General features: G+C 44.3%; 1 protein-coding gene across 7 annotated transcripts in view; it reads right to left on the reverse strand.

Moving 5' to 3' along the window:
• LOC146380916 (receptor-type tyrosine-protein phosphatase mu-like) overlaps positions 1-27,728 on the reverse strand; it is a 212,951-nt gene that overhangs the window by 143,820 nt on the left and 41,403 nt on the right. For all 7 annotated transcript variants that reach the window (XM_084940255.1, XM_084940254.1, XM_084940251.1 and 4 more), the window contains exons 3-7: positions 6,275-6,442; positions 6,088-6,197; positions 1,568-1,646; positions 764-879; positions 478-652 (exon numbers count right to left, since the gene is read on the reverse strand). In XM_084940255.1, coding sequence (XP_084796381.1) covers positions 478-652; positions 764-879; positions 1,568-1,646; positions 6,088-6,197; positions 6,275-6,442 — 648 coding nt within the window. The remainder of the gene's footprint in view (positions 1-477; positions 653-763; positions 880-1,567; positions 1,647-6,087; positions 6,198-6,274; positions 6,443-27,728) is intronic.

Consider the following 27,728-nt stretch of genomic DNA (forward strand, 5'->3'; position numbering starts at 1 on the left):
GAGTCATCGTTAACACGCCGGGGGCCCGCATGTGCGTTCGGGTTAGGGCGCCAGCGCTCTGACAGGCAGCGCCAGGAAGAGGAGGCTTTTACTTTGGCGTGATTCATCTTCACAGAAACATTCTGACAAAACGCCGCCGAGACTCCCGCCTTAAAACAGCGCTCTGACTTTCTAATGAGGCTCTCCTCTAACCCCGCAACACACACACACACACACAGTCACAGAGCAGTAATGAGGAGCTTTAATAAAACTCTTCCTCGTTTCACGATGGAGTCATTAAAATAAAAAACATGACAAACTGCAGCTTTGATCTGCAGCGAGAGACAGACGAGTGAGGGAGGGGGGTGAGGAGAGGGGGAGGGGGTGGGACAGGTGTCCTCTTGTGGAAGACATGATGATCAGTTTTTTAAGCTTCACATTATTCACGTCACTTAAATATATTCAGAGATTATCAGTCAATAAGAGAGCAGCACTCACGTTTGACTGTGAGGTCAGCGTAGGAGGACACGCCCACCCCTCGCTCTGATTGGGCGATGCAGCGGTAGCGTCCAGAGTCTCCTTTGGTCGTGTTGTCCACATTGAAGCTCGCCACGTAACGCCGAGCGTTCAGCGGTTTGGTTTCCCGTACTGCGGCCAGCCGACCGCCCATGCCCTGCCGAGCACAAACACACAAAGTGAAGCAGCCACATACACACACGCCACACCGCGTGCAGTCTTGCCGCGTGGCGCTCATGTTACTGACTATGGATTATTGATAGATCACCTGCAGGTACAGCAGCAGGTTGCTCTGCGGACGTCCGTTGACGGTGCAGTGAAACGTGGCTGTCTGTCCTGCGTTCACCTCCACACCTTTGATATGGAGGAAGTGAGGGGTGCTCACTGAGGACAGGAACACGTAAAACACTGAGGTCAGAGATCACACACTGCTGACATCACCTGACTGACCATGCTACGGTAACAGTGAGTCTTCTCTCCTCTGATCTCTTCAGCCGAAAAACAAAAATCTCTACAATCCAATTAGAAAATGGATTCTGGAGGATGCAGGTAAGTGTGTGTGTGTGTGTGTGTGTGTGTGTGTGTGTGTGTGTGTGTTTTCAATCAGTTTATTGAACAGTGTTGACGTGAAGTAAGGCAGCAAGAAAAAGTTCAGGTCAAAGATGTTTACTCGAGGTTTTTCTTCCATCAAAAAGATGTGTACACACACACACACACACACACACACACACACACACCACCCTATGTGTGTGTGTGTTGTGTTCACATAACAAAACAACATAAAAAATAGGAGTCTTCAGTTGAGCAAGTAGATAAACAGAAGGATGGATCAAAGTCCATGCTAATCAACTTATATTTTAATGAGCTCCCCTGCCTCCACACACACACACACACACACACACACACACACACACACACACACACACAGTGACCTTGATTCTACAATACCGGCTCAACTTTTAACATTGTTATCCAATTAAGTAGCCAAACGTCGTTAACCAATTAGGAACTTGTTCTACAAGGGGGCGGTGTCTTCCTGTGTGTCTGTGTGCGTGTGTGTGTGTAAACTTACTGCACTGGTGTCCCTGCAGTGAGATGTCCTTGATGGCCAGAATGCCTCTGTGACCGGTGCTGACCGCCTCAAACACCACCTGCACCAAAGACCAAACACCAGCTGTGAAACCTCAGACCTGCACGTGTTGATGGTTTTAACCCTTTAACGTCCACGCATCAAGAGGCCGCCTGCTTCATTTTGGCTGTAAAACTACAAAATAATTCTCATCTCATCACAGTGTCAGATGTGTAGTTGTCAGTTACCACGGTGTCAGATGTGTATGTCTGTGAAGGTTCTCAGTCATCCAGGTCATCGTAGTCAAAGGAGCTTGCAAAGAAAAGCGTCTGGACTTCTTTAAGTTGCTTGAAGACGTTTCACCTCTCATCCGAGAAGCTTCTTCAGTTCTAAGGTCAAATGGTGGGGAGTCCCAGATTTAAACCCAGTGGGAGTTTCCCCCCACAGAGGGACAAAAGGACCCCCTGATGATCCTCTAATCGCCTGAGCCAAGGTGTGAAACTGGGTGTGGGTCCCAATCAGCCAGGGACTCCCCACCATTTGACCTTAGAACTGAAGAAGTTTCTCGGATGAGAGGTGAAAAGTCTTCAAGCAACTTAAAGAAGTCCAGACGCTTTTCTTTGCAAGCTCCTTTGACTGTCAGATGTGTAGTTGTCAGTTACCGCGGTGTCAGATGTGTAGTTGTCAGTTACCGCGGTGTCAGATGTGTAGTTGTCAGTTACCAGTGTCAGATGTGTAGTTGTCAGTTAACGCGGTGTCAGATGTGTAGTTGTCAGTTACCAGTGTCAGATGTGTAGTTGTCAGTTACCGCGGTGTCAGATGTGTAGTTGTCAGTTACCAGTGTCAGATGTGTAGTTGTCAGTTACCAGTGTCAGATGTGTAGTTGTCAGTTACCGCGGTGTCAGATGTGTAGTTGTCAGTTACCAGTGTCAGATGTGTAGTTGTCAGTTACCGTGGAGTCAGATGTGTAGTTGTCAGTTACCAGTGTCAGATGTGTAGTTGTCAGTTACCGTGGTGTCAGATGTGTAGTTGTCAGTTACCAGTGTCAGATGTGTAGTTGTCAGTTACCGTGGAGTCAGATGTGTAGTTGTCAGTTACCGTGGTGTCAGATGTGTAGTTGTCAGTTACCGTGGTGTCAGATGTGTAGTTGTCAGTTACCAGTGTCAGATGTGTAGTTGTCAGTTACCGTGGTGTCAGATGTGTAGTTGTCAGTTAACGCGGTGTCAGATGTGTAGTTGTCAGTTACCAGTGTCAGATGTGTAGTTGTCAGTTACCGTGGTGTCAGATGTGTAGTTGTCAGTTACCGTGGTGTCAGATGTGTAGTTGTCAGTTACCAGTGTCAGATGTGTAGTTGTCAGTTACCGCGGTGTCAGATGTGTAGTTGTCAGTTAACGCGGTGTCAGATGTGTAGTTGTCAGTTACCAGTGTCAGATGTGTAGTTGTCAGTTACCGTGGAGTCAGATGTGTAGTTGTCAGTTACCAGTGTCAGATGTGTAGTTGTCAGTTACCGTGGTGTCAGATGTGTAGTTGTCAGTTACCGCGGTGTCAGATGTGTAGTTGTCAGTTACCCAGTTACCACGCTGTCAGATGTGTAGCTGTCAGTTACCAGTGTCAGATGTGTAGTTGTCAGTTACCGCGGTGTCAGATGTGTAGTTTGCAGTTACCCAATTACCACGGTGTCAGATGTGTAGTTGTCAGTTACCGCGGTGTCAGATGTGTAGTTGTCAGTTACCGTGGTGTCAGATGTGTAGTTGTCAGTTACCAGTGTCAGATGTGTAGTTGTCAGTTACCGTGGTGTCAGATGTGTAGTTGTCAGTTAACGCGGTGTCAGATGTGTAGTTGTCAGTTACCAGTGTCAGATGTGTAGTTGTCAGTTACCGTGGTGTCAGATGTGTAGTTGTCAGTTACCGTGGTGTCAGATGTGTAGTTGTCAGTTACCAGTGTCAGATGTGTAGTTGTCAGTTACCGCGGTGTCAGATGTGTAGTTGTCAGTTAACGCGGTGTCAGATGTGTAGTTGTCAGTTACCAGTGTCAGATGTGTAGTTGTCAGTTACCGTGGAGTCAGATGTGTAGTTGTCAGTTACCAGTGTCAGATGTGTAGTTGTCAGTTACCGTGGTGTCAGATGTGTAGTTGTCAGTTACCGCGGTGTCAGATGTGTAGTTGTCAGTTACCCAGTTACCACGCTGTCAGATGTGTAGCTGTCAGTTACCAGTGTCAGATGTGTAGTTGTCAGTTACCAGTGTCAGATGTGTAGTTGTCAGTTACCGCGGTGTCAGATGTGTAGTTTGCAGTTACCCAATTACCACGGTGTCAGATGTGTAGTTGTCAGTTACCGCGGTGTCAGATGTGTAGTTGTCAGTTACCCCAGTGTCAGATGTGTAGTTGTCAGTTACCCAGTTACCACGGTGACAGATGTGTAGTTGTCAGTTACCACGGTGTCAGATGTGTAGTTGTCAGTTACCCAGTTACCACGGTGTCAGATGTGTAGTTGTCAGTTACCGCGGTGTCAGATGTGTAGTTGACAGTTACCAGTGTCAGATGTGTAGTTGTCAGTTACCACAGTGTCAGATATGTAGTTGTCAGTTACGCGGTGTCAGATGTGTAGTTGACAGTTACCAGTGTCAGATGTGTAGTTGTCAGTTACCGCGGTGTCAGATGTGTAGTTGTCAGTTACCGCGGTGTCAGATGTGTAGTTGTCAGTTACCAGTGTCAGATGTGTAGTTGTCAGTTACCAGTGTCAGATGTGACCCTGACCGCGGCTTTTGTCAGTGTTTTCTATTTGTGTCCAAAAAGAAAGAATCTCTGATGTAAGTCAAACATGACTACAGACATCAGTTCAGATTCTCTGCCTGTGAGTTTGATGATTTTAACGTCAGACCGTTTTCTTAATAGTGCTTATATTTTCCATCTGAGTGTAACGAGTGGGCCCAGCAGCGTGCCCTGAGGAACTTCTTCTAACGCCATGACTACAACTTCACGAAGCCAGAGAAAATTCCCCTGCCATATACGTCCTTGATAACCCTCTCTGACACACATTCAGCTGTGTGTGTGTGTGTTGTACAGTCAGCATAGAAAATGGAGCCTTACTTCCTGTTGCCGCCCATAACAGGAAGTCCTCCTCCCTCCCGTCTCTCTCAGATATGACTTCTCTTCCCTTCATTCTTCTCTCCTCCCTGCATTTCCTTTTCCAATCTCTCACTTCCTGATTCTTTCTTTCAGTCCTCCCCCACTTCTCCCCCCTCCACTATCTAATTAAGCCTGTCACTAATGAGCTAGCAGTGTTGTTACCGTGGTGATGCAGCTAATTAGTGATGGCTGCTGTGATGACAGGATGGTTGTTCACAGGCAACAACACCTGCACGTGTGTCTGTGTGTGTGTATTACAATCTGTGTGTTACAGTGTGTGTTTGTGTTACAGTGTGTGTGTGTGTGTGTGGTTGTGTGTGTGGCTCCCTGCTGTGGGACTTGATGGTTTATGGGCCGGCGTGCTGACCTGCAGACAGCAGTGTTTGTCTGTCAGACTCAGACAGATGTTGGACAGATGCAGCTGCAGTGACCTCTCCGTTGCCAGGACAACACCTGAACATTGTGCAGGTGTTAGGGTATTAGAGAATGCGGTTAGCTTCAACAGAACCGCCTCCAACGCAGTGGGAGGGGCCTCGTAACTTGCAGGTAAGTTCAGGAAACATTCTCTCCCATAAAGCTGTTATGAGGGGGGAAACAGTCTGTGTATCAGGCTGTAAATATGTTTGTTTTAACATGGGAGTCTTTGGGACTGACTCACTGCTGCCTCTGCTGGACGTCAGAGAAACTGCTAGTGGTAGAGACATGACAACAACAACACGGAATCTATAAAGAGAGCTGCCTGTGAGTGGTGCAGGTGGAAACACCTTTGTGAATGCTTTCATGTGTTTGTGAGATTTTAATAAGTCCAGCGTCAGATCGACAATCAGCCATAAGTGTTCAGAGCCACACGACTGAAACGCAAAATCATTTCTAAAATGTTGGACAGTAACAGGAACAGATTGGGACGTTGAGTCCAGAGGTTGTGCTGTCGACGGGAGGAAACATTTTTTGGCACTAGAAGGTTCCCGTGGTGAGAAAAACTCACTTCCTGCTGCTGCTCTACACCAAGTGTGCGCCTATGTGTGTGTGTTGAACCAATTAGCTGCAGCCCTCGTGTGGTTTGGAGATGACAGAGCTTTTAAAGCCACATAAAAGAGCTTTCAATACGGATCAGCCACATCCAGAGCGAGTGTGTGTGCATTCGCCTGTGTATCTCTGTGAGGACCACTGCAACTCTCAGGACATGTGAGGACCGCTTTTTGGGACGGAGGGTCCAGACTGGGGGTCAGGGTTTGGTCAGTACCCCAACCACAGTCCTCGCAGTGATAGAAATACCAGCGTATGTGTTATCTTGCTGCTTTCCAGCCAATCTCCCAGTTTAGTACCACCTGGTATCACACTATTCAGGTAAAACCTGTCAAAAGTAAACGTGCGTGTTTGCGTTAGGGTGGTTTACCTCGTAGTGATTGGGCCAGAAGGTGGACACAGCAAGCTCCACCCCCTTCCAGATGTGGTAGGCGGGGCCTGAGGAGTTAAAGACAGGAACTCCCAGAGGACTACTGTTCTCTGCAGGAAACACATACACCGTCATCATCTGAGAGCTCCGCCTACACTGACTAACCTGCGCCAGTGTTCCTGCGTACCTTTGATGTAGACGTTAAGCGTAGCGGGCACGGCACCCTCGCGCCCTCCAACCTGGTAAAACAGGAAACTGAGGCAGTGCGTGTCGTTTTCTCTGAGTGGCGGTAGTAGCAGCTGAGCGCGCTGACCACCATAGCGACCTGACGTGTTCACAAACAGGAAGGAGGAGCCTGCGGAGAGGAAGCAACACCTCATTATAAACAGCCAAGATAAAGTCCTTAAACAGTGACAGACTTGTTTGTATAGAAATATGTCTTTTTATTTACTTTTAAAATCTTTGTGTATGTGAACAGCACATAAAAAACTGAATGAGTTAAATTTAAAATGGTTTGAATGCAAAACGTGTTAATAAACATGTTTATTAGCATATTAATACATATGATTAATAAACATGTTAATAAACGTCAAACTTGCTCACAGTGAACATGTTGAGGATTAACACCCATCAAAATAAAGTCAGACTTTCAGCTCAATGTTTCTGATCATTTAATGGAGCGAATGCCAGACAGCACAGCCTTCACAATAAAAGCATGTGTGAGGTCACAGGATGGAGAAAATGAAAAGTAGTGAAGACGGTGGGAAAGAGATGAAACAACAGGAAAGGTGAGTCTATTTGTCAGTATGCTGTGAGGTGAGAATAGTGAAGGACGGAAGTGACGGACAAGTTAAGCGACTCATGTTGTAACCAGGGGCGGATCTAGAAGGGTGGCATGGGGTGGTAAGTGCCACCCTAAAATGATCCCTTGCCACCCCAAGTGCCACCCCAGTTTTGCATATGACAGTGTTGTTTATTAAAATAAGATAGCATTAACAGTTTGAGCCCTGTTACAGTCAACAGTGAATATAAATGCTAAAACTGAATATATTGCATAGTGTTCCCCCCCCCTCCACCATTAACAAACGGTTCAGCCCATAGCAGGACCGGCTTTTTTCTTGTTTTCAGTAGCAAGCAACGCTTATGATTGTGCCAGAGCACATTTTGAACAACACCATGGGAATTTCAGATTTTACACAGGTGGTTGGATGTTACACTCTGGAAATGGAAGGAAGGTGAGTGTTATTAACCCTCTGTGGTCCACGGACACGCTGCACCTCCAAATCACATGACTGATGTAAGCTGACACAGCAACAAGCTGCAGCCACGCCGAGTCTCTATTTCAGCCCACAATGAAAGTTCGGACTTCAAAGTTTTTAAATTTTAATTACAGGCCAGTAAATCCAGAGTTATGATAATATATATAAGCCACGCTTTTTTCTAAATACTGTCGTCAGGTTTGTGTGTGCGAGTGTTTTAAGCGTTTTCTAAAGACAGCGTGAAAACAGTAAAGAAAGGAAAAAAGCCACCTCTTTCTTATTGGTGGAAAAATGCACCATGTCGACCAATTAAACAAAAAGTCAACATGTGGGATTTGGTTGTTTAGGAAGAGGGAAAAGTTTTGGGAGTGACGGTAACGACAGCGAGACAGCGAGTGAGAGAGAGAGGTTTTATATGTGAGAGATTTGTGACGTTTAGTGTGGAGTGTTTACTTAGTGTGTTGTCTTGTGTAGCTGTTCTGTTGTGTAGTCGTTTTGTTTAGTGTGTCAGTGAGGGCATTAATGAATGTCACAGAGGCACATTTGCAATGTAAACACTGTCACTAAGCAGAAAACCAGCGGAGTGATACACCTGTTGTCAGGCCTGCAGGTTTATCCCTGTGCTCTTCTGTCTTTTGGTGGACAAACTTCTTTTTACTGGCACACATCATTTGTGGGGCATCTTATTGCGACACCTGATTGTTCTCTTATTTTAGTTTTAGTAATATTTTTAAATGGTTGTACAAAATGAAAAAAACGGCAGGTGTACTGGCTGCATTTTTAGATAAATAGTTGTTTATGTTTACAAAATGTACATTTTATATTTGCATTTCAAGTTATAAAAATTTACTCAACATGTCTGTGGTTTTTGTTTACAGTAATAAATGCTGCTAGGATTTTAGGTTCTTTGTGTGATTTCAGATCAGTAATACTAATGCAGTATGTCAGTGAAAAAACAACTAAATTCAGTTGAGCTGAAAAGACACCAAACAAGGCAAGGGGGGAAAAAATAAAAGGAAACAATTTCAGGGTGAAATACAAACGTAAACTCAAAAGGAGTCAAAAATGTCCGGTTGTATTTCAGACCTCAGAGGGTTAATCCAACAAATCGTGAAAAATTAGGTTTAAATTTTTGCTCATGACAGTGCAGATTTCTGACATTTTGTGTAATTTTAATGTAATTTTGTAATTTTTTTCTATTTAAGCTGTAACAATGTGATTGTTTTCTAACAAAAACAGTGTGAAACTTAAGTTAGACTTGTGTTTGTAAATGAACCGCCTGTTGTTGTGTAGCTTTCTGGATTTTATACTTATTGGGCTACATATTTATTTATTATACAGGCTATACAGTACATAAAATCAAAACTCACATGTTTTATGTAACTAAAGTGTGTAATCATGTGGGCTACAGACAATAATTAAGTTATAGACTATATTTATATGAAAAACGTGTATACTTACTGCATTTGAATCATTTTAACCATATGTAACCACCTGCGGATGTCCATCCATCCATCCATTTGCTACCGCTTATCCTTTTCAGGGTCGCGGGGGGTGCTGGAGCCAATCCCAGCTGTCATAGGGCGAGAGGCGGGGTACACCCTGGACAGGTCGCCAGTCTGTCGCAGGGCTAACACACAAGGACAGACAACCATTCACACTCACATTCACACCTAGTGGCAATTTGGATTATCCAATTAACCTATCCCCACAAACTACATGTCTTTGGACGGTGGGAGGAAGCCGGAGTACCCGGAGGGAACCCACGCAGACACGGGGAGAACATGCAAACTCCACACAGAAAGACCCTGGCCTGATGGTGGAATTGAACTCAGGACCTTCTTGCTGTGCGGCAACAGTGCTAACCACTGTGCCACCGTGCTGCCCCACCTGCGGATGTGTTTGGGAAAAAAGAAAAGGCTTTGATTTTGCCACCCTCATGCCACCCTAAGAAAATTAATCTAGATCCGCCCCTGGTTGTAACTGACGTCAGACGCCGGAGATTTTGGCGGAAAATTAAAGCGAATGGTAGTTTGGAATTGAACAAAGTTTCTTTAAACTTCAGTATTACCAAATATACTAATCAATTGTCTTATAACTAACAACATCTGTCCTATCATCTCTAACACCCTGGAGGACAACGGGGAGAGTTTAGACTCTCTCCAAGATTACATCGACCGCTGTTTTCAAGATTTAGTCATGAAGAAGGCTCAGAGTGCAGCTTCCCCGGCCAAAATTGAGACACCGTCATCGAGGAGATGTCGCCCGGCAGACTCCCCCGGCACAACATCGCCTGCCGGCAAAGACATTGCAGACATCCTGGAGTCAATCGACAAGCGATTGTCCAGTTTTGATGTGAGGCTGTCCCTGGTGGAGATTTTACACTGGGAATTTAAATCTCTGCGAGAATCCCTGGAGTTCAGCCAGCAGCAGGTGGAAACGCTTGCTGCTGAAAATGCCACGCTACGGGAGTCGGTGAAATGTCTCACCGATAATGTGACCCAGCTAAACACAGAAAAAAAAAAAAAAAGAGTCCGTTATCGATCTACAAGCCCGTAGCATGCGAGACAACCTTGTGTTTTCTGGTATTCCAGAATCTGCTGGAGAGGACGCGGAGGCAACGGTGAAAAGCTTCATTAAAATCCACCTGAAGCTGCCGGAGGACACCGTAAAGACAGGGCTCTAGAGTGCGACCATTTTGGTCGCAAATGCGACCAAATTTTTCAGTGGTGCGACTAAAAAAATATATTTGGTTGCACCTGTGCGACCAACTGTTCGGGTAGCAAAAAAAAAAAAAAAATCTGCAACCTTCCCTGTGGTCAACAACAGACACAGACACACATTATGCCCCTATCGTGGACTAAACCAATAAGAGATAGTCAGGGGCGGGACCTCTCTGATTGGCCGTGGTCCAGTTGAAAGTGCAGGTGGAAGAGAGAGGTGAGTAGCTTGAATAAAGCGATATCAATTCATTAAATCCTGAATCGACTTTTAAATATAACTGTGTTTTGCCAGAAACGCCAGATTCTCAGATTAAAGCTCACAAAACCATTTCAACAACAACCAAACAGTAAATGAGAGCAGGTACAGGGATTCCGCACAAAGACGTAAACACAGAACGGACCCGACACATCAGAATCAACTTTGTCTTTCTCGGCTTTCTCACCCGACGGCCCGTAGACGGACACGCTGTCGGAGCTTAGCGATTCTGATGCGTCCGGTCCGCACTGTGATTACGTCTTTTTGCGCTGATTCTGAGCTGCAGGTTTTGTCTCTCTCCAACCAAAATTCACCGAGCCAGCAGCAAAAGAAGCAGCAAACTGCGCTTCACATTTGATCAATGTCCTCATGAATTTTGCTGTTTTGCTTCCACGACTATTAAAATCACACTTCATGCACAGCTAGCTCTCTCTCTATCTCTCTCTGTACTTCAAGAACAGTTTCCCGTCTCCAATCTCTGTTTTCCGTATTATTCATTCGCTTATTACCCACCAGTCTACCGTTGTTTACAGCGCTGTCGGCTGCTGTCTTTTTCTTTTCTTTTTTTCACTTAAATGACCTCGGACAAGAAAGCCTATTTTTTCTGTTGTTCAATACTGAAGAAATTTAAACTTTATATGCAGAACATTGTAGAATATTTTTAAGGTTATCTGCTATAAAAAGCCAGACCAGGAAAATCTCCTTCATGTTTTTCTGTGTTTTATTCTCAGTTACTTTCACACAAAGGCATCCTGCTGTGATGTTCACAATTCTGATGAAGTCAGTACTGATAAATGATCAGAATTATAATATTTCTGACTGTCTAAGGCTAAGTTGAATCGAATCGGAACTTTGAAAACCGGAATCGAATGGATTATAGAAATCAGTGATGATACCCAGCCCTAGTGAGCAGCCTAGGCACGACAGAAGTGGATGTAGCTGTAATAGGATATGAACTATTGCTAACTTTTCTGTTAAGTTAAGGTCTGATCCTTCTGAAATTCATAGCCAGTGCTCTGACACGGTGTCATCAATCTTTGAATGCTGAAAAAGCACAGTGTATCCAGAAAAACACATTATATTATATAAATTATTATAAAATTTGTGTGCGCCTAACTTTTGTGCCGGTACGCCTAACTTTTTAAAGTTAGGCGTACCTGTACGCCCATGGCAAAAAGTTAGTCTAGAGCCCTGAAAGAACATCGCCTTCGATAGAGTGCATCGCTCGGGGGCCGTGAGGTCGCCGGCCAGGAGACCACGTCCTATTGTGGCCAAATTCGGCCACTTCAAACAAAAGGAACCGGTGAAAAGCCGCGGCAGGGAATTAAAAGGAACGGACTTCAGCGTGAACGACCAGTTCCCCAAAGAGATCCTGGAGCGACGCAGGGTCCTCTTCCCAATCCGACGCGGCCTCATCCAGAAGGGCTCCCGCGCTGTCATCGCTGTGGACCGGCTCTACGTGGACGGACAGCTTCACCACGACCCTGGCATCATTCCGTGGCTGTATTAACTTCACACCAGATAAGAATCCGCTACACCCTTTCCCCATCCACTCACACTAACTTGCATTAACTTCTGTTTAACTTACCAGTATCAAATCGCATCTTACGTGTAATATGATAGCAGAATTTACACCGTCACTCTCCCTCAATGGTTTAATTGGAATGTTTCCGTTTCTTTTTCTCTTCTTCTCGTTTTCTTTCTCTTTTTCCCCGTCTTGTTTTTATGCTGCTCACCCTTGTCCTTGGTTTCTTTCTTTTTTATTTTCTTTCACTGCTTCGATCACCTGCTTCCACACTCATCCACAAACAACATCCTTTATTTCGACACATACGCACAGCACGATCACGCACAGTCATGCGCTCAATGGCAGCACATTTACATCAGTCAGACAGCGCACACAGACCTATGGGATACACACACTTAAGCTAAGCCTACTCATATTAGTAAATATGCACACACATAGTCAGACTCAGGGAGCATCTCGACACACTTTCTTTCTCTCTCTCCTTCTCTTTATTTATGAACAAGTGATGTTTTCTCTCCACCTGTCTAAGCGACACACACAGCGTACACCCCTAGTTATGCACAGACATCTATGGGTGCACTAAGATTCGTTACATGGAATATAAATGGAGCTGGCTCCAGAGAAAAGAGGTTAAAAATATTTAACCAACTCAAAAAACTACAGGCAGATGTTGTCCTTTTACAAGAGACCCACAGACCTCTTAGAGGTTCGAATGAACTTAAAACACCTGAGTTTCCTAATGTGTTCTCAGCTTGTTATAATTCTAGACAAAGGGGAGTAGCAATTTTAATACATAAAAATATTAATTTCACAGTACTCGATACAGTTATAGATCCAGAGGGCAGATTCTTAATCATTAAACTATCTATACTTGATAAAAAGCTATGTATTATAAGTGTATATGATCCAAATGTTGATGATCCCTCATTCTTTCACGGTTTTTTCAGTGCACTCTCTGAACACTTAGATGGCACACTTGTTCTTGGAGGCGACCTCAACCTTGGACTAAATGAAGAAATGGATAGGCTCAATACAGCAGGAACTCAGCGTAATTGGCAGTCCACAAATATAATCAAACAGTATATGAGCGACTTTGGTCTTTGCGATGCATGGCGCTCCCTTCACCCCACCAGTAAGGAATATACTTTTTTCTCACATGTTCATCACTCCTACTCTCGTCTGGATTATTTTTTGGTCAGCAGCTCACTGCTGAGCGACATTTCAGACACTGAGATTCACCCTATAGCTGTCAGCGATCATGCTCCTGTATCTCTAACACTAATGCACAAGAACAATACTACGGCAAGTAAAAACTAGAGATTTAATACATCACTACTTAAAGATGAAGACTTTATTAAATATTTAAAAAAAGAGTGGACTTTATATTTAGACTTTATTGACACTCCCGGAACATCAGCTTCTGTTCTATGGGAAGCAGGGAAAGCTGTGATGAGAGGTAAAATAATTTCTTTCTCATCACATAAAAAGAAAGAAGAAAACAAAAATATTCAGGAATTAGAAAAAAACACCATCAAATCCCTAGAAGAAGCCTACGCGTCCCACCAAGATCAGGAAACATTGAACAAAATACGCAAAACAAAACTAGAATTAAATGAGATAATTGATAAAAAAACAAAAATCTTAGTACAAAGACTACGCTTACAAAATTATGAACATGGTAATAAATCCGGTCAATTTCTAGCAAACCAGCTAAAAATAAATAAAGAAAAAACAACTATATGTGCTGTTCAAGACTCATCTGGGAACACAATATATGAACCGAAACAAATAAACAACATTTTCAGGGATTTCTATAAAACGTATTCACCACAAATAAACCCATCTAAAAAGGAAATTGATCAGTTTTTGGACAACATAACTCTTCCAAAATTATTAGACACTCAAGCAATGGCACTGGATTCGCCACTGACACCAGGTGAACTCTAGGAAACCCTGATAAGTCTGCCCAATAATAAGGCTCCAGGTCCAGACGGCTTTCCTGCAGAATTCTACAAAGAATTCTGGACGATTCTGGCACCAGTTTTTTACAGAACGTTGTTAGAAATCAAAGAAAAGGGCAGACTTCCATCAAATATGAATTCTGCAAACATTAATCTCCTGCTAAAACCAGGCAAAGACCCTGTATATCCCTCAAGCTATCGTCCAATATCCCTTATAAATGTAGACCTTAAAATAATCTGCAAAGCTCTCTCAAAGAGACTGGAGAAAATAACCCCCCTCTTAATTCATCCTGACCAAACTGGTTTCATAAAAGGTAGGCACTCATCAACAAATACACGCAGATTACTTAATTTGATAGACTGCTCATACAATAAAAACCTTGAAACTACAATATTTTCTTTAGATGCAGAAAAAGCGTTTGACAGAGTTAACTGGAAATTTCTATTTGCAACTTTACACAAAATTTGGTTTTGGATCCTCTTTCATTAACTGGTTAAAAATATTATACAATTCCCCAACAGCTTGTGTCAGAACAAATGACCAGACATCCTCCAGCTTCTGTCTCTTGAGGGGCACCAGGCAGGGATGCCCACTCTCCCCTTCACTGTTTGCAATTTTTATTGAACCACTAGCAGCAGCAATTAGACAGAATTCAGTAATTAAGGGCATAAAATGCAAGAACGTGGAACATAAAATCAGCCTTTATGCGGATGATGTGTTACTTTTTCTCCAAAACTCACAAACCAATATCTCTGGGGTGACTGAACTGATAAACTCTTTTGCAAGAATATCAGACTACTCAATTAACTGGTCAAAATCTACAGTCCTTCCGATTAATTGCTCCTTCCATAATTCCTCTTCTACACCACTGCAATCAGGAAATATAAAATATTTAGGTATTGATGTTTCTCCCAAGCTTGCAGATCTAACCAAATTAAACCATATCCCACTTTTAAAGAAAGTATAAGGTGATCTGGCTAGGTGGAAATGTCTACCCATATCACTCATGGGAAGGGTTGCCACTATAAAAATGATGGTCTTACGAAACATAAATTATTTATTCTCAATGATCCCAACTAAACCGCCACAAGATTGGTTCAGATCTCTAGATTCATGTATGTCCAAGTTCCTTTGGAAAAATAAACCCCCACGTATAAGCTTAAAAACACTACAAAAGACCAAGGATAAAGGAGGATTAGAACTACTTAACTTTCAGCACTACTTCTTAGCCAACAGGCTTCAGTTTATCTCAGGATGGCTAAAACATACCCTCTTAGATGAACCTTGGCTAGATGTAGAACAAGCACTTTGCAATAATCTAGAGATTTCAGACCTACCATTTATCAGCTCAAACATCCAACGACATGAATGCTTCAAAAGCGTCAACATCAGCTCTTCTCTGACAGCATGGTGGGAGTTTCTAAAATTGACGGAGTCTTCATTAACCCCGTGCAAACGTACACCTATCTGGAACAACCCTGACATATTACAAAACAATAATATGATAAACTTTTCAGATTGGAGTGGTAAAGGAATCAAATACTTAGACCATATATTAGAAGGAACAGAATTTATTCCATTTGACAGACTAGTTACACAATATGGGAATCAACAAGAAAAGATTTTTAGAATATCAACAAATTAAATCCATAGTAAAAAAGAAATTCAAACCGGGTCAAGTTGAACTACAAACACCACCAAGTGTGGTTCAATTTCTTACTCTTAAAACCCCCAAATTACTATCCAAAATATACAGAATGCTTTCTAAAACAGATGAATCAATATCACTTCCTATTGCAAAATGGGAAGCGGATTTATCAGTTAACTTAGACCAAAACTTCTGGTCTCAGATTTGCTTAAAAACCTTTCATCTAATTAGAAATCCCAGTCTTCAATTAATTCAATACAAAATACTACATAGAGTGCACTATACAGGTCATCGGATGTTCAAGATGGGCTTTACGTCTACCAACAACTGCTCACACTGCCAAACCAATTCACCGGACAATTATATCCACGCTCTTTGGTTCTGTCCACCAGTTCAGAAGTTTTGGCGCGAGATATGTGAGGACTTATCAAAGTGTCTGAAATGTAACATTCCAACTTCCCCTTTAGTGTGTTTGTTGGGCAGCTTAGATAATGTCACTACAGATAAGAATATAGCCCCTATGGTTTTCACTGCCCTATGCATAGCCAAGAAAACAGTCCTCATGAACTGGAAAAATAAAAATAATCTTAATTCTAACCAATATAGAAATTATCTATTAGATTACATTAGTCTTAATACAGACTCTGCCACCACATCAGATCAATTGCTCTGGGCTCCTTTGATCAGCTCCATCACGTAGCGGGGGTGGGGGGTCATAGTTTGGTCCCACCTTCGCTGTTGTGATTGGTGTGGAGGTAGGGACAGGCTTAGGGCGTCGGGGGGTTCCCCAGGAGCATCTTCCTTGGAGGGTTCAACCCGGGGTTGCGGTCATGGCCTATTAAGGGCTCTGTTGGCTCTGTTGTTTCCTCGTGGCTGCGTGCAGCGGGGCTAGGGGAGGGTCTGTGCTGACGGATGTGGGTTACTGACCTGGTAGCCTGGCTGCCCCGGGGTGGGTCCGGGACGGGCCAGACTCTGGGCTGGGGACCTGGCTGGGCCTCGGGTCCTGGTTGGTGTGTTGCCGGGGTTCTTTCCCGTCCCCGAGTCCAGTCTGGCCTGATTACAATAACTTCAAATAAACTATGACAAAAAGTAAATCTGTTGGGTATTTTTCTTGGCCTTCAGACAATAATTCTGATTGCTACAGTGCCAGACAGGACACAAAAATAAAAAAATAAAAAAAATAAAAAAATAAACAACAGGAAATCATCACTGACGAGAGGAGATAAGAAAATAAACGGTGCTCGTTAGTGTAATAAATCAGTAAATCCATAATTGATCTGTGTGTGTGTGAGAACAAATGGCTCATTTTGTCGACAGTGGAAATCTGTAATTGGAAGACTTCAGAATAAAAGCGCGACGTTTGCTTTAAAGCTCTGTAACTCTGAACGCACCCTCTTCCTCTGTGTGTGTGTGTGTGCGCGCTCTCATTAGTGTGTCTTCACATCTCCGTGTCACGACTACAGCTGTCAATCTCCCGAGCTCACTGCTTTCACTTCCCTTCATCTTTCTGCAAAGTTTCTATGAAATTTAAATCGGTCGTCTTACAGCGAGCGTGTGTGCGGGTTGAAGGGCGTCTCTATGGTAACTGTACTGCAGTATTCCTTCAGTCAGCTGTCAGTTATGTTGCATCGCTTCAATGTTGCCTTCGCTTCATCTGCAGATGACTTTCTGATTGATCGCTTGATGGTTTGGTGAGGTGGGGTCACTGTGGAGCCATCAAACATTTTCTTTGCTTATTTGGGACAAAACGGCGACTCGATAAAGAAACAACATTTAATGACTTTTCACTTATTTGTAACTAAAAAGCTAAAGCTGCAGTTCTGATTCGTACCACTGACTCCACATTCACATAAACATCCTCACAGCCTGATGATGCCACTTCATTACACATGTAGGCTTAATGTTTGCATTATTAGGGGCGTGGCCTCTTTGACAGGTGGACGGTGACAGCTTTCTGCTAGCTTCACCTGAGCTGGAGCTTTGGTGTGTTGTTGGAGCCTTTTAATGACATCATGTGACCAATAATATGGCTGCTGTGAGGTCACTGTAGTAACAGAGCGTCCAAGAAGGCGGAGCTCCATGTGAATGACATCAGCAGGTATCTGAGTGTGTGTTTGGATGTTTCACACACAAAAAGCTTTGTGGCCACATGCCACTCTGTAGCTTCCCCATCTTTCAGAGCATTTTCCTGGGAAAGTTGATCGACCTTGAAACGCTGATTTCCTCGCAGAGACGATTTTAACCTGAGCGTAGACTCATGTTTGATTTCATTTCCTGGTTACCAGAGCGTTTTAATGTGTGTGTGCACGTGTCAGTGGATCAATGGACCTTGAGGAGAATCGATTAGAAAAACATGAGGTTTAATCATGGAAGGAAGAGGAGGAGGAAGAGGAGAAGGAGAAGGAGAAGGAGGAGGAAGGAGCAAGGACAATCCAGACTGATGAAGAGCGAGTGAGAACAAAAGCTGTGATGAGTTTACTCTCAAATCAGCCATTTGTGCGTCTGCGGCTGATTAGTGTTTGTCTCACAGCTTGCACCTCGCTCCATGTTTAACACGACCCAACAGCTGACTGAACCTTCATCTACAGCCAATCAGAAGACCCCATTTGTCTTCCTGACAAACATCAGAGCTGTTTTCAGGATGAGGTTTTCCGTTTCCTGGTGTTAAAAGACTCACTTTGTTTTTCTGATTTCATTTCAGATATAATCATAAAATACTGACATAATACATTCAAACCATCAGTCACACATGAACACAATCTACCACCATCATCATCATCTTCACCATCATCATCATCTTCATCATCATCACCATCATCATCATCAATATCATCATCATCTTCATCATCACCATCTTCACCATCATCATCATCTTCACCATCATCATCATCACCATCATCTTCATCATCACCATCATCATCATCATCACCATCTTCACCATCATCATCTTCACCATCATCATCATCTTCACCATCATCATCATCATCTTCACCATCATCATCATCATCATCATCTTCACCATCTTCTTCACCATCATCATCATCACCATCATCTTCACCATCATCATCATCATCTTCACCATCTTCATCATCTTCACCATCTTCATCATCATCTTCACCATCATCATCACCATCTTCCTCGTGCGCATGCGCCAACCAGCGTGCAGCCTGTTGCAGTCGCTCCTGTTTTTTCTCTTAGTTTAGCTCTTTTTTCTTACGTATTTTTTTTTTCTGACTTGTATTTTCATCCGTTTATTATCTTTTACTCAAGCATGTGGATTGAGAGAGTTTTTGTTCTTCTGGTGGCCGTGGAACTGTTACTTTTATCAAGGAACGGGACATCTCCTACACTCACGGACTGTTTACTCCAGAGATCAGCTGATCGCCCTGATGCCGGCCGGCTCGCTGGCCAGGCCCGCAGAAGTACCAGCTGAAATTTGGAGGAAAACACATCGGGGATGCAGAGGTCAAGGACAGAAGAGAAGAAAGAAGGAGACGGTGAGACAGCGGAGGCTCGAAGCGAGGAGGAGGTATAAACCGTGTCTGCCGTCTATCGTGATGGGAAATGTGCGATCGTTAGCGAATAAAATCGACGAGCTCTCAGCACTGGTACGGAGTCAGAGGGAATACCGAGAGTGTAGCCTGATGTGTTTCACCGAATCATGGATGCACCAGGACATTCCCGATGAGAATGCTTCCGTGGAAGGCTTCCACACTGTTCGGGCGGACAGGGACAGCATCGCTAGCAGTAAGCGGAAAGGAGGTGGGCTTGCTGTTTTAGTTAACAACCGGTGGTGTAACCCTGCCAACATAACAATCAAAGAAAGGATTTGTTGCCCGGACATTGAACTGTGTGCTGTTGGACTCAGGCCGTATTATTTACCCAGGGAATTCACTCACGTCATCTTGGTGGCTGTTTATGTTCCTCCCCCTGCTAACCCCACAGCTGCATGTGACACTATCCACTCTGCCATAGCCCGGTTACAGACTCAGCACCCAAGTGCCTTTATTGTGATCTCGGGTGACTTCAACCATGTATCACTGGACAATACACTAACAACATTCAGACAATATGTGGACTGTCCCACCAGAGGAGAAAAAATTCTAGACCTACTGTATGCTAATGTCAAGGATGCATACAGCTCCTCCTCCCTCCCCCCACTTGGTAGGTCAGATCATAACCTGATTCACCTCACCCCCCGCTATGTGCCAATTGTGAGGAGGGAACCTGTGACCACGAGGACTGTTAGGAGGTGGTCAGAGGAGGCCTTAGCGGAACTACAGGGCTGTTTCGAGGTGACCGACTGGGAAACACTCTGTGAGCCTCACGCCGAGGACATCAATGGGCTTACTGAGTGTATCACAGACTACATAACTTTCTGCACCGACTCCATTGTTCCAGCTCAGACTGTTCATTGTTACCCAAATAACAAGCCGTGGGTGACTAAGGACATCAAAGCCCTCCTCAACAACAAGAAGAGGGCTTTCAGAGGGGGCAATAAAGAGGAGGTGAGGAAGGTCCAGGTGTTACTAAAGGACAAGATCAGAGAGGCTAAGGACAATTACAGGAGGAAGCTGGAGTGGAAACTCCAGCAGAACAGCATGAGAGAGGTGTGGAGGGGCATGAAGACCATCACTGGATTCAGGCCAACCAACAGCAGGGGAGCTGAGGGAGGTGAGGGAGGTGAGAATAGAGCTAACAAGTTGAATCTGTTTTTCAATAGATTCGACACCACAGTGTCTGCTCCCACCCCCACAACCTCACCTGTAGTCAGCCTGGAATCCAGAGCCACACCACTGTGCCAGCCTCTCTCTTCACATGGCGCTGTTGCCTCCTGTGAGATTCCTGACACCCCTCCCCCACCCATCACCTTCACTCAATACCAGGTTGAGATGCAAATGAGGAGACTTCACTCAGGCAAGTCTGCTGGACCAGACGGAGTGAGTCCCCTCGTCCTCAAGACCTGTGCCCCCCAGCTGTGTGGAGTCTTTCATAAACTGTTTATGCTGAGTCTGCAGAGGGTCCCAGTGATGTGGAAGACATCATGCCTCGTCCCTGTACCAAAGACGCCACGTCCCAGTGGCCCCCAGGATTACAGGCCCGTGGCACTGACCTCCCACATCATGAAGACCCTGGAAAGGCTCATCCTGGACCAGCTGCGACCCATAGTAAGACCACATCTGGATCCCCTTCAGTTCGCTTATCAGCCTCGTCTCGGAACTGGGGACGCCATCATCTACCTGCTCAATCGTGTCTATACCCATCTGGACCAGCCGGCGAGCACTGTGAGGGTCATGTTTTTTGACTTTTCTAGTGCTTTCAATACCATCAGGCCGACCCTCCTGGGTGATAAGTTAGCAGCGATGCAGGTGGATGCTTCTCTGGTGTCCTGGATTGTTGATTACCTGACAGGAAGACCACAATATGTACGTCTCCCACAGTGTGTGTCTGACAAGGTAATCAGCAACACAGGGGCACCACAGGGGACTGTCCTCTCCCCCTTCCTCTTCACTCTCTACACCACAGACTTCAGCCACTGCACAGAGACCTGCCATCTTCAGAAGTTTTCTGATGACTCTGCGGTGGTTGGATGCATCAGCAGGGATGATGAGACAGAGTACCGGGCTGTGGTCGACTCCTTTGTCACGTGGTGTGAGCAGAATCATCTGCAGCTCAACGTGGCAAAGACCAAGGAACTGATCGTGGACTTCAGGAAGACCAGGAAACACTTGACCCCTGTTTCAATCCAGGGGGTCAGTGTTGACATTGTGGAGGACTATAAATACCTTGGAGTACACATTGACAATAAACTGGACTGGGCTAAAAACACCACAGCACTTTACAGGAAGGGCCAGAGTCGTCTCTATTTTTTGAGGCGACTGAGGTCCTTCAACATCTGCCAGAAAATGCTCAGGATTTTCTACGAGTCTGTTGTGGCCAGTGCGATCCTCTATGCTGTTGCATGCTGGGGGAGCAGGCTGAGGGTCGCAGATGCCAACAGACTTAATAAACTAATCCGTAAGGCCAGTAATGTTGTGGGGATGGAGCTGGACTCCCTCAAGGTGGTGTCGGAGAGGCGGATGCTGTCCAAGATAAAGACAATGTTGGATAACACCTCCCACCCACTCCATGACATGCTGGTCAGTCACAGGAGCTCGTTCAGTGAGAGACTGAGATTACCGAAAAGCACCACTGAACGACACAGGAAATCTTTCCTGCCTGTGGCCATCTCCCTGTACAACGCATCCACTTAACACACTGGTCACTGCTACAACTACACGTTTCTTTTCCAGCTATTTATTAATGAGTGACTTATGTATATATATATATTGTACTATTCTTAGTTAGCGTATTGTCTGTCTTGTCTTAATGTTGGTTTATGTTGGTTTATAATGGAGCACTGTAACAAAAAAATAATTTCCCCCAGGGATCAATAAAGTATTCTGATTCTGATTCTGATCATCTTCACCATGATCTTCATCATCATCTTCACCATCATCATCATCATCACCATCATCATCTTCATCATCATCATCATCATCATCACCATCTTCATCACCATCACCATCTTCACCATCAACATCATCATCATCATCATCTTCACCATCATCATCATTATCACCATCACCATCATCATCTTCACCATCATCATCTTCATCATCACCATCTTCATCACCATCACCATCTTCACCATCATCATCAGCTTCATCATCATCATCTTCACCATCATCATCATCTTCACCATTATCATCATCTTCACCATCATCATCATCTTCACCATCATCATCATCATCTTCATCATCACCATCTTCATCACCTTCATCACCATCAACATCATCATCATCATCATCACTATCTGAAGGACATTTTTCAAACATCAAAGAGTCAGTAGAGAAGAGCAGAAATGAGGCAGAATGATTGGATTACGGTCCAGGGTCGTTTCCTGTGTGACCTGGACGTCTCTGTGTTACAGTCATGTGATGCCATGTTTCTTTGTTTCTGTAAAATGATGACAGCAGTTTGTTGTGTTCGTTTTTTAACTGTGTGTCACAGTTCCCAGCACGTCATAGCCTGAAAAACCCAGAGTCAGAGCTCAGACTGTGAAATGGTCACATGTAGGGCTGGGCGATATATCGAGTTTTTAAAAAATATCGATATATTTTCATACGAGATATAAGATGTGACAATATCCTTTATATCGATATAGTCTATGTTACGTTATAATTATACTTGTGGAGCCACAAGTTTGCCTCTCTTTCGTCCACTTTTGTCTCTACGCAACGTTACTCCGCCTCGCCTCTCCTTCACTGAACACAACTCCCCCTTCTCCCCCATAGCTTCACCTGCAGGCAGCGACAAGATGGACACGGCAAATCTCCGTTAGCGAGTTGTGGGGCTGGACGACGTCAACGTGTTAGCGAGCTAACCACGCTAACAAGCTAACCACGCTAACGACATGCAGCCCACAGGGGCTGCATGGCCTAAAATCCTTTCATTTTCTCAAAAGTTGACAGCGCGCCTTATGTATGAATTCTGGTTGTGCTTACTGACCGCAAACCGATTTTATGTGGTACACGGCGCTCAGCAATCTGTCAAAAAATGTTTTAGTACGACTTTGGTAAGCTACGGAGCTGCAGCGCTTGATGGATTGTCGGAGCATTACGGCTACCGTAGTCTGGAGCCTCGCGGAGTGATACGTACTGTGCTTCAACGTAATATTACCGTACTGTGTGTGTATAAGGACCATAAATGGCACCTGTTAAGAGACGTGGTTACGAAGCGGATTTCAAACTCCAGGCTGTCAGTCACGCAGTAGAAGTTGGGAACAGAGCAGCTGTGAAATATGTCTGTCTTTGTTATTATGCTCAGCGTCTGTTAGTTTACATTTTGACTGCACAATTGTGAGCTTTTTGTTATGCACAAAAACAACATTGTTTTCTTTTATTTACGGAGCATTATTATTTAATAAATGCTGATAATTTATTTTTGAGTAATTTCTTCATGTACATCTATGCTGTATGTAAATAAAAATGCCTGTGTGACATCTGGGACACAGTGTGACTAAGAACTCTCTTTTTGTTCTTAACTTATGGCTTTTAAAAAATATCGAGATATATATCTTATATCACCACCCAGCTAAAAAATATCGAGATATGAATTTTGGATCATATCGCCCAGCCCTAGTCACATGTGTCAGCGTGCTGTCAGCTGATACAGGTGAGCACTGAAACACCTTCATTCAAAGGTGAACAACGTCGCTGATGTGTGGACGTGTCTGTGGAGCTCCTCGGGATTATCCTGACTTCTTTGGTCACACCTCTGTGTGTGTGTAGTTGTAGGTGTGTCAGGGCAAACACACGCATGTGCTGTGTGTGTCTGCTGTTTCCGTAGTAACTGAGGCATGCTGTGTGTGATTCAGCAGAGAAAGATTTCAGGTATGAGGTGTGAGTGGGCCCAAGGGGCCCGGCTCAGGGTCTGATCCTGTGAGCAAGGCTGGGGTCTCCTCTGTTTGTCTGCATTTAGGTGCAGGTTATGGGTGGAGAAAGACACGGGTGGGTGTGGCTCAGGAGTTACATCGTCTACCAGTCGGCGGTTCAAACCCTGGCTGCTCCAGGCCAAAGAGTCCTCAAGCAAGACACTGAACCCTGAGTTACTGCTGATGCATTCATGGGAGTGTGAATGTTAGTATTTGTATGAAAGTGTGAATGAGGCATGTTGTGGTGGTGCTAGAAAACGCTGCTGCTAATCAGTGAGTGAACACCAAACCGACCAATCAGAGCTGCAGGAGGTGGAGGCGCTCGGATCGAACACTCGGCCAAACTTGATCGTCATCACGTTCTCAAAGGCCTGAACGAGTGCTTCAAACTCTCTGCACCTGAGACACGGCTCCGCCTCCTCTTTCTCGCTATCGTCCAATCAGACCATAGGCAGAAAGAGAAACAAACACACACAGCCCCCGTTCGTGTCCTGGCGTTTCTTCTGCTCGTTAACCTCCCGCCCCTCTCACCTGTGGGCCAATCATATACGACCCCTACCATCTGTAAACCAATCACCTCACACCCAGCTCACACACGCGCGCAGATGGAGGCAGTAATTCTATTACCCGAGCTGTACCGAGACGTGAGGAGAGGCAGCTGCACCGTATTTACTCTCTCTCTCACACACACACACAGCAGGAAGTGTGTGTGTGTTTCCTGCTCTTAGAGGTTTATTTCAGGCGGCGAATGTGTGTTAAACTTTCTGAAAGCATCCACACAAACGTCGGGCAGAATCCCCGTCCAACAGGTTTGAAGGAGCAGTCCCACATTTACTTAAATCGGCCAATGGGGAGCTGGTGTGTCAGTGTGACCTCTCCTCTGATTGGTCGGATTTCAGCTGCAGTCACTCCATGTGTTTAAACTCCCTGAATGAGGCTTTAATTGCTTTTGGCAGGATGCTGATAGTGGCTTTATACGCTCCACACACACACACACACATACGCACACACACATACACACACACACACACACACACACACACACACACACACGCACACACACACAGAGTCATGTTCAAAGAGTGAATCTCCTGCATGCCGACACGCTGATAAACCCTTTAACACACTAATTAACCCAAAACACACACACACACACGCACACACACACACACACACACATATATACGCACACACACACACACACACACACACACACACACACACACTGAGTTTTCTTTTCTCTTATTTATCTGTGAAACAGTCCAAACTTTAAACTCTCTTCTCTCTCACCCACCTTTAAACACTGTTTACCTGCAGCTGTGTGTGTGTGTGTGTGTGTGTGTGTGTGTGTGTCTAATCTCTTTTCAAATTCACTTTAAAGCCACAAACTGTGTGTCTGCACACTCGTGTGTGTGTGTGTGTGTGTCTGTGTGTGTTGTTTACAACAGCTTGTATTTTTTTAACACACACGCTCAGAGAGAAAAAAGTGGTTTTGACCTCCAGGTCTCTTTGACACAGAAAGGCATTGTGGGAGTTATCACACAACAGACAGACCGAGTGTGTGTGTGTAGTGTATATATTTGCCTTGGAGCCTCCCTGCGTGTGTGTGTTTGCTGTGTACAGCTGGCAGTGAGCTGATAACAGACCTATTAGAAATATTAATATACCCTGAACCCCACAGAGACACACACACTCACCAAAAGGCATGTGTGTGTGTCTGCATGCGTTTGTATTCCCACCCTTATTGGAGCAAAAAACTGAAATAAACAACGACCGGAGAACCTCATAGAACCAGCAAACAGCACCACCACAGCACCTGTGAAGAACCAGTGGGCCACATCTGTAGGTTCTGATCGTCTTTAAACAGACTCGGGTCAAAGTCCTCCTGCAAATGAATCAATTAAAAACTGTCCAGAGACAGCAGAATGAACCTGTAGAGCAAAATGTGGATCACTTACAGTTAATCTTTATGTTGACCTCATTATGAACCTTAAACGAGAAGCCACGCCCTTAATAATGCAAAGTTTAAGCCTTAATGAAATTTTTAGTCAGGTTAGACCGTGTGGCGATCAGGACTAGGGATGGGTATCGAAAACCGGTTCTTGTTGAGAACCGGTTCCCACTGTTTCAATTCCTTGGAATTGTTTGCCATTTTTGCAAACGATTCCCTTATTGATTCCAGTCGCCCCGAATGAGGTCACCACGTTGCGGAGCGTCATTTACCTGGCAGGAAACACGGCGGCTCAAATGCTCAAAAGTTTGGTTATACTTTACGAGAACGGATGACAACAGGGCAACTTGCAATACTTGCTAAGTAGATATTTCATTTAAGGGAGGAAACACTACGAATATGCAAAAGCATTTGCTCACAAAACACGCGATGACCTTAAATGAATGTCAGGGCTCGCAAAATCGCTAGCCCGACGTCCCGGGGCTAGCGATTTTTCCAGTCGGGCTACCAAAATCTAACTCAGCCCTGCTGTACGCTGGTATTTTAGTTCTGCTCAGCCAAATAAGACAGGTCAGGGTGAAGAAGGGGCAGCCAAAGAAAAGCCTACCACAAAACGGAAAAGTTATGACAAATCAGACTATGAGGCAAAAAGAAAGCGCAGCTTTTTTGGTTTCATGGACAAAAGAATTTCTGTGGCTGGAATATGACAAGCTAAATAACATGATGTTCTGCCAGGCGTGTTGTGAGTTTCATTTGATTTCTGAGTCGACAAGCGCCTTTGTTACTGGGACCAGTAATTTTAAGAAAGACCCCATCAGAACCCATGAGAAATGCAAGAAATGCATTATTGCCCAGTCTGCAGTATCTTTCCCAGAACAAACAGCAATTGCAAAAAAACATACTAAAAATAAATCAAGCACAACAAGAACTCCTGAAAAAGCTGTTTAGAACAGCGTGCTATATTGCAAAGAGTGAACTACCATTGGCAAAATTTAGCAGTCTTTGCAAACTTCAAAAAGCAAATGGCCTAGATCTTGGTTCCACTTGCCTCTTACCTGTGACTTCATTGGAAATTTCAGATTCAGGATCTGACACAGACTGATTCATGTTCTACACAGTTCTTACAAGAAATTCTTCATAGAAATTTCTGTTCAATTTGAACCAAGTATTTGAGTTGATGGTTGTAATTTTTATACAGTTGTTGTGATTTGCATTTTAACAATTTTTTTGATTAATTTTTGTTTCTGTTGCAATATTATACTTTAATGTATAATATTGTAACGGAAACAAAACATAAAAAAATTGATTTCTTTTTTATTCGGGCTACTTAAATTTATTTTGGGCTACCAAAAACTGAAGAATGCCTGCCCGAAGGGCTACCAGAGATTTTGAAATTTTGCGAGCCTTGAATGTCGTGTTTTTAATTCGCTCCGGACTCGTGAATCTCAACCCAGCAGCAGCGGTAACGTTTGCACGTCCTCTCCCGTTAATGCGGCAGGTAAATAATCAACTAACAGTGCATATTATGTTAGCGCGATCTGCCTTATTACAAAACCTGCCATTACTGTGCATTTAGGTGACCATGATGAGAGAGACAGAGTCTGGCTCAGATGCTGGCAGTTCTCGCTGCAGTTTACCGGTAGCGTCTCCTTTCAGGCCGGGATAGACGAATGTCACCGAGCAGTGACTGAGTTTGTGGTCAAAGGTTTGCACCCATTTGCCACAGCAGATGATTTTCAGTAAGTGAATGTGTTTAATTGTAGGCAGGGACATTACTGGATATTCTTGTGTAATTGCTACAGAATAATTTATGTTATACTTTGTTATTGCTACAGAAG

This window comes from Perissodus microlepis, chromosome 9, assembly GCF_051167445.1.
Source record: "Perissodus microlepis isolate ML-2025 ecotype Zambia chromosome 9, ASM5116744v1, whole genome shotgun sequence".
Taxonomy (NCBI): Eukaryota; Metazoa; Chordata; class Actinopteri; order Cichliformes; family Cichlidae; genus Perissodus; species Perissodus microlepis.